This window comes from Heterocephalus glaber, unplaced genomic scaffold (assembly GCF_053883595.1).
Source record: "Heterocephalus glaber isolate CG9 unplaced genomic scaffold, H.glaber_assembly_v1.0 deba00001788, whole genome shotgun sequence".
Lineage (NCBI taxonomy): Eukaryota > Metazoa > Chordata > Mammalia > Rodentia > Bathyergidae > Heterocephalus > Heterocephalus glaber.
In genome coordinates, this window is record NW_028258471.1 from 2151925 (window position 1) to 2165248 (window position 13324).

The window sequence follows — 13324 nt, forward strand, 5'->3', positions numbered from 1 at the left end:
CGGAGAGGGGAGAAAGAACGTCTATTTCCGGAGCGCCTGCCCCTTCCTCTCTCCGTAGCCCCCTGGTCGGCCTTTCACTTGGTACACTCCAAGATGGCGGGCCCCATAGTGTGGTGTGGAACGCTTCTGGCTCGGAAAGTCGCTATCCCTTACCTCTGCCCAGCAGGTTGGTGGGTGCTCTTTGGTGGGGCTGCTTCGCCAGGCCCTTCATTACTTTGTTCTTTGAGTGAAGGAAGCGATAGCCTTTTACGAAGAAAAGAAATCTGGGATGTGGTTGCTATAGAAGCCATTTGGAGTAGTGATACAGAAAGGAAGGGAAAGGAAGGGAAGGGAAGGTCTGTGACTCATCTCCTTCCCTAAGATGATAGTATCTGCTAGTTCAAAGTAGAAAAAGGTTACAGTAGAGGGATTTTCTGTATAACTTGTCGGATTTGTGTGTTAAGGTGGTCGTCTTTTTGCTGACCCTGAAAAACTTAAATATGTCCATCTCTGGGGCTTTGATAGTTCCCTCTCTCCTTTCTGAGTTTTCCTTGGAGGTGCATCAGGGAGGCGTTTTCCCCACCTCCTCATACGGTCTTAACTTGGAGAATTTTTTAGGGTTAATCTCATTTTACCTGATGACCTTGGACATCACTTTTGATTGACCTTTCTTTGCTGTAGTTTTCCACATAGCAAAGGCTGTTAGTATTTCTAAAGCATTTTGATATCTCAAGTGAATGGCACCCCAGTCTTTAATGGATCTGTTGACGAGAACACTGGGGGAAAAGTTTAAAAGTATTTCAAAAAAACCAAGTTTTCAGTAACGTTAGCCACATGATTTTGACAGATATACCAGATCATATAGTTAAAATGCAATAATTGTAATTCCAACACTTGAGAGGCTGAGAAAAGAGGGTCGAAAGTTCAGGACCAACCTGGGATACATAGTGAGTTCAAGGTTGGCCTGGAGATATAGGGAGACCCTGTCTCACACACACACACACACACACACACACACACAAAGCAATAATCACACTGTGTTTCCAGTGCCTCTGGTCTCTTGAACCAACCTTGCTTACTTAGCTGCCCCCCCACCCCAAGTAACAAACACTTGTTCACTTGTCTTCAGGAACAGCTATTAAATATCAATGTGTAACCTCATAATTGGCTACATGAAGCTTAAGTAGTTGATTTACCTAGTAAAAATGTTCAGTGTCACACATTCAGGAAATTGGTATGTATCATGTTTGCCACCTCAGTAGGAATTGGCTGTTGTAGCTATTATTTACATTTTTAATTTTAGTTACTAGTAAATGCTCCTCAGTGTAAACAAGACCCTGGATAGCAAATCAGGAAGAGAATCATGGTTACTTAGAATGTTTAGGGGCAACCATTCTAATAAGGGAATGGAAATTAAATATGTACTAGGGTGAATTGAGAATTTCCAATTAGCATTTTCGTTTTAGTTTGAATTGTTGAACTTCTGGCAAGTTACATCTGTGTTATTCCATGATGGTAGGTAGCAACATAACTATTTAAATTTCAGTTAAAGAGAAAATTTAAAATCCAATTCATTGGGAGGCACTTGGCTGGTGTATCCTGTATCAGAAAGCTCAGAATAGAACATTTTCATCAACACAGGAAGTTATATTGAACAAGCACTGTAATATACAAGAAATGAAAGGGAACTGGAAGCTGTAAGTGAAATGATTCAGGTATATTGACTAGTACGACAGAGACTTCTTGGGATTTGGGAATGCTGATGAGCATGTAGACATTGAAATATTTGATCCATTACAGAACAAGAGAGGAAAAGCACTCGTACAAATTCATGACAAATCAATATTTGGAACACCTTGATACTTCTTTTTTTTTTTTTTTGGTACCGGGGATCAAACTCAGAACCTTGTGCTTGCAAAGCAGGCAGCGGCACCACTGAGCTAAATCCCCGGCCCTTGATACTTCTTAAAATAGAATGGAGAAGTACAGCTAAAAGGATTAAGAGAATGAAAGAAAAAACAACTAAGATGGAACCAAATAAGTGACTTAAGTTTATGAAGAAGCTTAGAGGATGGAAATTTACTGGACACCATTACATAGTGGACTTTAATATATGCACTCACTTAAACTACCACACTGAAATAGGCATTATTTTCCTGTTCTGTATATATTTTTTTTTGGTACCGGGGATCGAACTCAGGTCTTTGCGCTTGTGAGGCAGGTGACAGAACCACTGAGCTAAATCCCTGGCCCCTGCTTTAAATTCTTAGCAGACAATGAGACAATTTTTTTTTTTAAAGAATGTCTTAGTTTCCCTCTTGAAACAGTGTTAGGAAACACTGTTTATCATTGTCACATCATTGTTATGATTCTTGAATTCACATTTTGGCATCTTACTGTAATAAAGGTTTGAACTGTACAAGCTAAGGGAAGGATTGGATTATCTATAAATCCACATAAATATATTTATTTGTTTTAGTTGAAAGAAAGTAACAATAACATTTCAATACTGTGTTTAATCAGCCCTCATGCCATGTAGTTATATGCGGCTTGTGGTCTGGAATGCCCTCTGGGTAATTATCTGCTGTGCATTGTTTCTTTAACAGGGCTAAAAGTGTAACAGTAATAGCTCATATAATTCACCCATTAAAAGTATACAATTAATTTGGTTTTTGCTACTTATACAGAGTTTTACAGCCATTGCCACAATCAGTTTTAGGACATTTTTATCACTCCAAAAAGAAATCCCATATCTATTATCAATCCTGCTCCAATTCCCCCAATCTTTCCCAATCTCCATCCCCAGCCCTAGGTAACCAATAATCTGCTTTCTGTCTCTACAGAGTTGCCTCTTCTAGTATTTCACATAAATGGAGTTATAATATGTGGGCCTTTGAGACTGAACATCTTTTCACTCAGCATGTTGTTGAGGTTCCTCATTTTTTAATTGCCGAATAATATTCTATTGTAAGGATATACCACATTTTGATACTCATTCATCAGCTGGTGGATATTTGGATTGCTTCCACCTTTGGTGTGTTATTAATACTATTGACATAAACATCTGTGTACAATTTTTGTGTGGATTCATGTTTTCTTTTTTTCTTGGGTATGTGTACCCAGGAGTGGAATTGCTAAGTCGTATGGTAACACCATGTTAACATTTTGAGAAACTGCCAAACTATTTTCCAAAGCAGCTTCACTACTTCACATTGTCGCCAGCACTACATGAGCTTGTAGTTAGTCTGCATCCTCACCAGTAGCTGACATTATCTGCTTTTGGATTATAGTCATCATAGTGGGTGTGAAGTGGTATCTCCAGGTGGGTTTGAGTTTGTATTTCCCTACTGGCAAGTGACTTAAGCATCTTTCCACATGTCTGCTGGTTGTTTGTGATGCATATATATATATCTATATCCACACACATTCCTCCCTCCATATTCACACCACTTGAGTCCATGAATTCAGCCAACCACAAATCAAAAATATTTTTTAAAAATTGCCTCTGCACTGAACATGTAGTTCAGCCTTTTTTGCACTGTCACTGTTCCCTAAACAATACAGTAAAGCACCTATTTACATAGCATTTGCATTGTATGAAGTATTATAGTAATGTAGGGATGATTTAAGGTATGTGAGGAGCTAGGTGTGGTGGCACACACCTGTAATCCCAGTAGTCGGGAGGCTGAGGTGGGAGGATTGCCAGGAGTTCGAGACCAGCCTGGGCTACATAGTGAGTCCAAGGCTAGCTTGAATTACAGAGTGAAACCCTGTCTCAAAATACCTAAAAAAAATAACTGTTAAAGTGTATGAGAGGGTTGCCTGGTTTGCATGCAAATACTACACCATTTTATATGGAGAATTTGAGCATCTGAGGATTTTTGTACCCATGGAGGATCCTGGCACAAATTCCCCAAAGACATTGAGAGATGATTATGTATGTGTATACATACATATTTTTCTGAGATTTTTTTTTTCTTTTGCCCATCTTAAAATTAGTTTGTCTCTTTTTGAGTTGTAAGAGCAATTATATGTACCATACAAATTTCTTATCAGATAAGTGAGTTATAAATATTTTTTCCCATTCTATGGGTTGCTCTTTCATTTTCCTGACCATCCTTTGAAGCATGAAAGTTTTAGTTTTGATGAAACTGCCCTTCATTCTCTCATTCCTTAAGCCCATGTTTATTGAGCACTGCTCATGCCAGGCATCGTGCTGGTGCCGGGAACACAGCTATGCTACCTTGTGTGTTACTTTGAGTTTGGCTCGGATAATTCCTCTTAATTGGTAAGTGCTTACTATGCTGGGGCGCTAGGTCACTGGATCACTAAGACACTGCTCTTTGCTTTATGTGAAGTAGGGGTAAATATGCTGATCCAAGACAGATGGATATGTTTTTAGGGCTAGTAATCATAATGCATTCAGTTGCCTCCTTCTACGCAGTCTTGCCGAGCCAGCACCTGGGCTTGGGATCAGGCAGCAGCCTCCTGAGCAGCCACCGACCATAGTCTGCGGACCATGGATCCCCGAAAAGTAAACAAGCTTTGGGCTTTCATGAAAATGTGTAAGCAAGCTCCAAGCATCCTGCACACAGAGGAGATGCGCTTCCTGAGGGAGTGGGTAGAGAGCATGGGGGGTAAAGTACCATCTGCTACTCATAAAGCTAAATCAGAAGAAAATATCAAGGAAGAAAAAACAGTAAGAAGACGGAGGAAAACATAAAGACAGATGAGCCATCAAGTGAGGAAAGTGATCTAAAAATCGATAATGAAGGTGTAATTGAACCAGGCACTGATACCCCTCAAGAAACGGGAGATGAAAATGTAGAGATAACTGAGGAGATGATGGATCAAGCAAATGAAAAGAAAGGGGCTGCCATTGACGCTGTAAATGATGGTGAACTTCAGAAAAGCCATTGACTTGTTCACAGATGCCATTAAGCTGAATCCTTGCCTAGCCATTCTGTATGCCAAGAGAGCCAGTGTCTTCATCAAATTGCAGAAGCCAAATGCTCCCATTCGAGATTGTGACAGAGCCATTGAAATAAATCCTGATTCAGCCCAGCCGTACAAATGGTGAGGAAAAGCACACAGACTTCCGGGCCATTGGGAAGAAGCAGCCCATGATCTTGCCCTTGCCTGTAAACTGGATTACGATGAAGATGCGAGTGCAACGCTGAAAGAAGTTCAGCCAAGGGCCCAGAAAATTGCTGAACATCGGAGAAAGTACGAAGGAAAACGTGAAGAACAAGAGATCAAAGAAAGAATAGAAAGGGTTAAGAAGGCTCGAGAAGAGCACGAAAGAGCCCAGAGGGAGGAAGAAGCCAGACGACAGGCAGGGGTTCAGTATGGCTCTTTTCCAGGAGGCTTTCCTGGTAATTTTCTGGGAGGGATGCCTGGAATGGGAGCTGGCATGGCAGGAATGCCTGGGCTCAGTGAGATTCTTAGGGATCCAGAGGTTCTTGCAGCCATACAGGATCCAGAAGTTATGGTGGCCTTCCAGGATATGGCTCAGATTCCTGCACATATGTCAAAATATCAGTAATCCAAAGATTATGAATCTCATCAGTAAATTGTCAGCTAAATTCGGAGGTCAAGCGTAATGCTCATCTGACAAAGTCCTTTCTGAAAGAAAAACAACCTAGATCACTTAACGGATGTCACAATAATACAAACCTCTGACCTCATCAGGAGAGCTGGGGTGCTTTGAAGATAATCCCTGCCCCTCTGCACCAAATGCAGCTGAAGCATTTTACAATGGTTTGCCATTAGGTTATTCATTCAGATAATGTTTTCCTGCTAGGAATTACAAAGCTTAAACACTTTTTAAATCTTAAAAATAATTTAAAACAAATTCAAAGGGTTTATTAATCCTTACATTTTTCTTTATTAATCATTTTAGATTTTTCCTTTAATTATTAGGCAAGGAAGATACTTAAGTATGAGAGATTTATGGATCTAGTGTGAGTGAAATAAATTTTTGGTGGGAAGCAAATCTCATTTAAGTAGTTGGATGTATGGTTACTAAGGCATTTTGATTTGCCTTTTTAAAGGTTTTTCTTTTTTCTTTTTGTTGTTTGGAAGATGATTTATTTCAGTATAACTATTGGGACCACCAGTATTTGAATATGATCTGGATAGGGACCGGAAGTACTCTACGGCAGCAGCAATCTTATACAATATTTTATATAATATGTACCCTTGTACAGTTTGCATTTAAATCTTACACTGTGCTAATGGGGTGATCTTTTTTTTCAGCCACAGAGGAAGTTGGGTTATTTAGCTCTATTCTTATTCAAAATATCAAGTAAATGTTTCGTGTTTTTCCACTTGCGGACATATGGGAGTATGTTCCTTTTTATATATCTGTTTAAAAATATCTTTCATCATCAGAAAATGACCAATTCTGTTTGCTTTCTGCTTGTATTTTCCCCTCTAATCCTGAGCTAAAGCTTATCTTTTTTTTACTAGCGTCATCACTGTTATCACCACTCCCAGTATAATTGTGCAAGCATATTTAATACTGGGTTTAATTTAATATATAGTACATGTCAGGTAATACCCATAACAGGTGTAGTTTCCTGGCCTTGAAATTGCTTATTTAAGTGTCATACTTCAGTCTGGAAAAATCTTGTTAAATCAAGACATTGGAAGGAGAAATTCCCTTTGGTGTTTGATCATCGACTTATCCTGTAGTATTCATCTTTGTATTTGAAGAGCATATGATTTGAATTAGTTGATACACATATAGGGAGTAACTGCTTGATGCAATATAAATTATAAAAGTGATGAAAGCCACAGTTATTTGCTATGGAGTTGTTGGCACTATGAAGATTCCGTATCCTATTCAGCTCTTCCTTAAATACTGCAAACTGTACACTTGCATCTGCTCTCTCCCTCTTTCACCTGCAGGAGTAAAGAAAATGATAAATTTCATAACATACATTTCCAAATTACTACATTTCTGAAATCATGTTTATTCAGGTTCTAATCCTTTGCTGTACACAAGGAGGAAAAATTCATTTGTTACATACATGAGGAAATGCTGTGTGCTAATGGAGCCTGCTTTTACAGTCTTTAGAAACACCCACCATATGTGTACTTGGAGTTGAGCTTGCCAGTGTTCTTTTCGTTCATGTGTCTTCTGCTTTCTTAAAATCATCAATGTGTGCTGTGCTTAACTCAAGAAGGACCTCTTTGTTCTTGAACTCTACTATATATGACCTAACTATAGTCTGATACTGCAAATACTGCAAATAAATGGGTAAGTGTAAAATTGCTCTTCTGAAAATGTGTCCTGTGCTTCTTGACTTTGAAATTCCTCAGATACAAAATACAGTCTTCAGAAAGATTCAGTATCATTTCTAAAACTGTTTTTTTGTGCTCCTATAAGGAGGAAAATGAAAAGGAGTTTTCTGCTTAAAAATATAGTTACTGGGTATTTCTAGCTACATTAAGAATAAAATTGGTTCCAAACATAATGCTTTCAGTTCACGAGTTAAGCAACCACTAGGTCCGCACATGTTTTGAGCTTTAAGAAGTTCTGGGGTTCACCTGGGTTACTGACAATAAATGGCTCCTAGCCCTAGAGTTTCAAGAACAAAATTACTAGCATTTTTGCCCAGAAAATTCTTGTGAAGTTTTTCAGTTTTTCTGTATCTTCTACTTGTTAGAGGTTGAATGCATTTTGTTGAGAACTGAATTGTAATCTAAGCAGAGTTGACTACAATATCATATTAGAATTTTAAAAAATATAATCTAGTGATTGAAAATGTGATAAAGACATTGTTTAATAAGACCGATATATATAAAAGTAAAATTGTATAACTGTGCCTGTTGAGATAGTTGTTTTTTTCCTCAGGTAAAAGATGCCTGCTTTCGGCAGCCTATGTGGACAGCCACAAATGGGAAGCAAGAGAAAAAGAAGAATGTCACCTTGGTAGGTGCCCACCTCTTGGGATATTTTGTGTATCATTTGCAGTCTCTCCATATGTCCACCATCATATAGTCATATGGTGTATGTGTGAAATGATGCTTTCTTGTATGATGATTCAATTCAGATAAGCACATTTTAAGTCTTAAAAAGAAAGTTTTACACATGACAAAATCATTTTTGCCATTTTTTACATTTTTAATATTTCATTCCTGAAATGATTTTTTTTTTTTTTTGGTACTGGGAATGGAACTCAGGTCCTTGCGCTTGCGCAGCAGGCGGCGAAACCACTGAGCTAAATCCCTGGCTGAAATGATTTTTTAGGGGCTTGCTTTATTTTGTTGTTTGTGTTTGGTATCTGTTTGCTTGTTTGTTGTTTGAGACAGGGTCTTATTGTGTAGTTCAGGCTGGCCTGGAATTCCTTCTGTGGTCCTCTTGCCTCAGCCTCCTGAGTGCTGGGACTACTGGTGTGCACCACCATGCCTAGCTGTCTTGTTTGCTTTTTTTCCTTTTATTTTATTTATTTTTGGTAAATATGGGAGATTAAACCTTGGAACTGAGCTACATCCACCAGCCCTTTTATTTTTTATTTTGAGACAGGGTCTTGCTTAATTATAGGTGTGCACCATCATACCCAGCCAGCCCTTTTTGTCCCTTTTAATCTTACAGTTTTCATCAACCTATCTCATTTTACAGAATATTATACTTTCATTCTTTTTTTATTTTTAATCTCTTCATTTTTTAAAAACTCCTCTTGTGATCTTCAGGCCCCTTTTTGACTCCTCTGTTTCATTAACAGGCTATAGGTTTGAAAGCGAAGTTGGAATGTAATGTAAGCCTTTAGGAATTTAGGTGAACATCTCCCCAGGCAATAAGCTTATAGTTGTATTTCCTTTTCCCTCATTCCCTGTGTGATGTAAATAGTTCGCAGCCTTTCTTCTATAAGATACCAAAGCCATTGACCTCAGGACTCTTTATTTACATACTTCAGATGGGACATCAGCCAAGGGAATAATAGGCTAGTGATTAAGTTTTGCTTGGATTCCAGTGTTGATCTTTTTCCCCAGACTTCATCCACTGTGGGTTTTTGTGGTGGTGGTGGTGGTTTTGGTTTTTGTCTTGTGTAAGACAAGCATAAAGTCCCCTTGGTTTATGAATTCTTACCAGAAGTGTGGGGGAACTACCCCCTGACTGTGGCTCCCTTATTGAGGTTTCAGAAGCATCAGTTTCCCCTGGTTGTGAGCTCTTATTGGGTGCACCGGCAGGCGCCAGGCAAAGCAAGCTGTGCAGGATCTGAAGCTAAGAGACTGCAGCCTCTCCCTGGGAAACTTGCAGTCTGATTCTCCCTAGGAGAGACTTAGCATAGTCTTTTTTTTTTTTTATATAACAAATATTTTATAATACTAATTTTGTCTTGAAATTAAATTCAAAGATAAGGTAATTCATACATATTTTTAAAATCTGTACAGTTGCCGTGATATAAAAAAGGGAATGTTGTGCCCAGATTGTGAAGTCCCAGAGACCACCAGGAGGCTGTTTCCGATGTAAGCACACAAGGGTCGTTTATTCAAGCTTAAGCAGGGACTCTCAACTGTCACCGACACAGCGGATCGAGATTGAGAGCCCTGAGTCCCTAACTAGCAGGGTTTTTATTGAGAATACAACAAGCTTTGGTTATTAGTAGCCAGGTGATTGGTTAATACTTAATACATATGAAGTGTAGGGTTTTGGTTGGCTAGGCTTTGGGGGTCGAAGGGGATTACGTATTGGTTTTAGTGAGGGAGAAAAGGGGCAAAGATTAACGGCCGGTTGTTACATACTGATCGTTAGCAGACCCACTAACTAATGGCCGCATCTATCTTGTGTGGACAGTCAGCTCATTAACTGCTTATCCTACAGATAGTGTGCCTGGAACGCTTTCTCCGCGGGTACACAGGTGGTTGGGTAATAAACTCAGGAATTTCAAGTGGTGAATTTCTAGTTTAAGCACAAATTTGAGAGAACAAAGGAGACGGCTCCAAAATGGAGTCATTTTGGTCCCACATTCCCCCCTTCTCATGATGCTGTAGAGGGCCAATCATGGGCCTCTGGGGGTTAATTTTATCAAGTCGGTAGGAATTGGCTGGTATTGGGACCTGAGCACCATTAACTGAACAGCATTAATTTGTTTTTTGATGAACGAAACTAGTCTATTGAGTATACAAGGTCCAAAGGTCAACAGTAGTAACACGATAAGCAAGGGGCCTAGCAGGGTAGAGATTAGGGTAGTTAGCCAAGGGGAAGAATTAAACCAAGATTTGAACCAGTTTTGAGATAGTTCTCTTTCTCGCTTACGTTTGGCGATGTCCTCCCTAACTTTAGCCATGGACTCTTTGACCACTCCTGAATGATCTACATAGAAGCAACATTTTTCACCTAAGGCAACGCAGAGTCCTCCCTGTTGAAGGAAAATTAAATCTAGCCCCCTTCGGTTTTGGAGGACTACTTCTGCCAGTGAAGTTAAAGACTCTTGGAGGTGGGAGATGGAGCTTTTTAGTCTTTCAATATCTATATCTATGGCTGCCCTTAAGTCATTGTAATGTTTATTGTGTAGTATTAGCGATGAAACTCCTGTTTCTGCCCCAGCTAGCCCCAAACCTAGGAGGACGGTCAGAGTAATGGCCGTTACAGGTTCTCGTTTAACTCTGATTTGGGTTTCAGCCAGGCGGCTGGAGATGTCCCTTTTTGAGTGATACAACAGCCGGGGGACCAATTGTACAAGTACACAGAAATCTCTAGTCTGTTTTAGCACTAGTCCATGTACACAAGGGGTGAGTCCAGAGGAGCAGGCCCACCACCCGTCATAAGGGGGAATGAGATATTTAGGTCTAGGCCGAAGAATGGTTTTGTTACAAAGGTGTTGGTGGGAGACCGGGACACTGTCAACACAAGTTCCTTGTCCAGTTACCGACTGTAGGGTCAGCCTAGCTGTCCCTTTTTGTTGTCATCTACACTGAGTCGGACTGTCTGATTTAGTGAAATTGTCTAGATAAGCTATTGTCTCGTAGTATGGGGGCTTGGTATCATAACATAGCCAGCAGGACTGAGTGAGGTCTGGCCTAGATGCATTTAGGGCCTTAAAGGTGTGGACCATCAGTTCTCAAAGGGGGTCTTGGTCCTGGCTATGATCGACTTTTTTTGTCTGGGTGATCATTTGAACCAAGGGCAGGAATGTGGAAGCGGAGGTTAAGTTTGATGGCTGTATGGAGGTATTTGTTTTTGGTGGCATGGGTGAGCTCTTTGGGGGAGGGGGCTTAGTAGGTCCGAAAGGGGCTATTGGGGCTAGTGTCAAATTTGGCCCTATCAATTGGGGAGGCCCTATTGTGAGCGGCTCCATTTTTAGTTTTATAGTAAAAAGTAATCTATTATCATATCCACTTTCATATAATCGCAACCCCCAACTGCGGCCTGTTTCCCAATTTGTGAACTGTTTGCCTGGGTCCGTAAAAGTAATACGGATGGGGTTACACAGAAATTGGGCACAGCGGCCAAAGAGAGGATTGTGTGCCAACTTCTGTTGGGGAATCTTGTCAACCGAAATAAAATCAGTTGTAATGGAGGGTTTCCAAGCTATGGCCCCCGTTGACTCACAACCCCAATTTTTGCAAAAGAACTGTTCAGCACCCCCACAAGTTACAATTTGACTTCTAGTACGCCCCCCCCCCAGACAGACGTAGAAGGGGGTGTCTCGTAATATTGTCCTGTGAATTACATGGTTGCAACCCGGTGTTCGTGAATCGACCGGGGGGAGGGTACACCCCTTTTTTGTTTTTCCACATTCAGGCCTTCCCCGTGACTCTAGGCTCCAGTGTCCGATATCCCAGCTGCCAGTGGCTAGCCGACAGAGATCAAACTCTAGAGCAGGCCACCAGGTTAATGGTGGGCTCACTTTGGACGAGCTGTTAATAATGTCACCTGTGGCGGTACTGATGATCATCCAGGTTAAATTTAGGGGAGCATGTGGGTTCTGTCCTCCTAATATCGGTGTCAAAAGTACAGTTACCACAATCATGACCGTCGACGACGCAGCTTGAGTTTGAGGGGATTGTCTTGGTCTTTGGACACCTGCCATGATGGAACGAAGTCTTCTAGGACAGTGTGAGGATCTGCAGGGCGAACGTGGGTGTAGTGCACCCATGAGGCAATCCCGTCGACCTTGAGAGTGGTGGGCGTGGTCAGGACTGTGACGTAGGGTCCTTTCCAACGGGGCTCAAGGTCCTTTTGTCGGTGTCTCCGGACGAAGACCCAGTCTCCTGGTCGATAGCGATGGGGCTCGGGAGGCGGTCCAGTTTGATATAAGGCTTTTAATTTAGGCCAGATATCCTCGTGCACACTTTGGAGGCTTTTTAAAGAAAGTAACAACTTTTGGTCATCAAATTCAACAAGCACATTTGATTGAAGGTTGGGAATAATGGGAGGGGGAATTTCAAACATGATTTTAAAGGGAGTTAATCCCATCTTATAGGGTGAATTGCGTACCCTATAGAGGGCGAAGGGAAGGAGAGTCACCCAGTCACCACCAGTCTCTAAGGTTAATTTAGTTAAGGTCTCTTTTAATGTCCTATTCATCCTCTCTACCTGTCCTGAACTTTGGGGTCTGTATGCACAATGTAATTTTCAATCCGTCCCCAATATCTGTGCTAGGGTTTGACTCACCTTGGAAATAAAGGCGGGTCCATTATCTGATCCTAGCATTACTGGAAAACCATACCTTGGCAGGATGTCTTCTAGCAGTTTTTTAGTCACACTTCGCGCTGTTTTATGTTTGGTAGGAAACGCTTCTGTCCATCCTGAAAAAGTGTCTACAAAAACTAACAAGTATTTATAACCATACCTTCCAGGTTTTACCTCGGTGAAGTCTAATTTCCAATAGGCTCCAGGTCGGCTTTCCCTCAGCCTATTTCCTGGGTTGGCCCTATTGTGGGTGGCATTTGTCAATTGACAGGCTTTGTAGGTAGCAACAATATGTTCAATTTTAGAATTAGCATCACGGATCTTAATTTCAGCATGTCTCAGGAGATCTTGTATTTTTCGAGTGCCCATGTGGGTGGTCCGGTGCATCTTGGAGAGAACTTGTTCTCCCAGCGCTTTAGGCAGGATGACTTTACAATCAGAAGATTTCCACCACCCGTTGAGGCACTGAGGCATAGGTAATTGTTTTATCCAATTTAAATCTTTTTCAGTGTACTGGGGTTTTTTTGGTAGGGCTGCACTTCCCGGATCGGGCAGCTGAGTGGCCAGTGTCAGATTAATCTTTAAGGCTATTTCTCGGGCTGTCTGGTCAGCTAAATTATTTTCTCTGGCAAGTGGAGTGTCGCCTTTTTGGTGTCCTGGGCAATGGATAATGGCTAATTTTTTAGGTAGCCAGAGGGC

General features: G+C 40.9%; 1 protein-coding gene and 1 pseudogene across 5 annotated transcripts in view; both read left to right on the plus strand.

Moving 5' to 3' along the window:
- Positions 1-13324, plus strand: part of Mrps27 (mitochondrial ribosomal protein S27) — a 111936-nt gene continuing 98612 nt past the window's right edge. Inside the window, exons 1-2 of one of the 5 annotated variants that reach the window (XM_021250663.2) lie at positions 1-166; positions 7841-7918. In XM_021250663.2, coding sequence (XP_021106322.1) covers positions 94-166; positions 7841-7918 — 151 coding nt within the window. In that variant the 5' untranslated portion in view covers positions 1-93. The remainder of the gene's footprint in view (positions 167-7840; positions 7919-13324) is intronic. The other 4 variants (XM_004872856.3, XM_004872858.3, XM_021250664.2 and 1 more) reach the window with 4 other exon arrangements.
- LOC147820886 (hsc70-interacting protein-like) lies at positions 173-7816 on the plus strand (annotated as a pseudogene).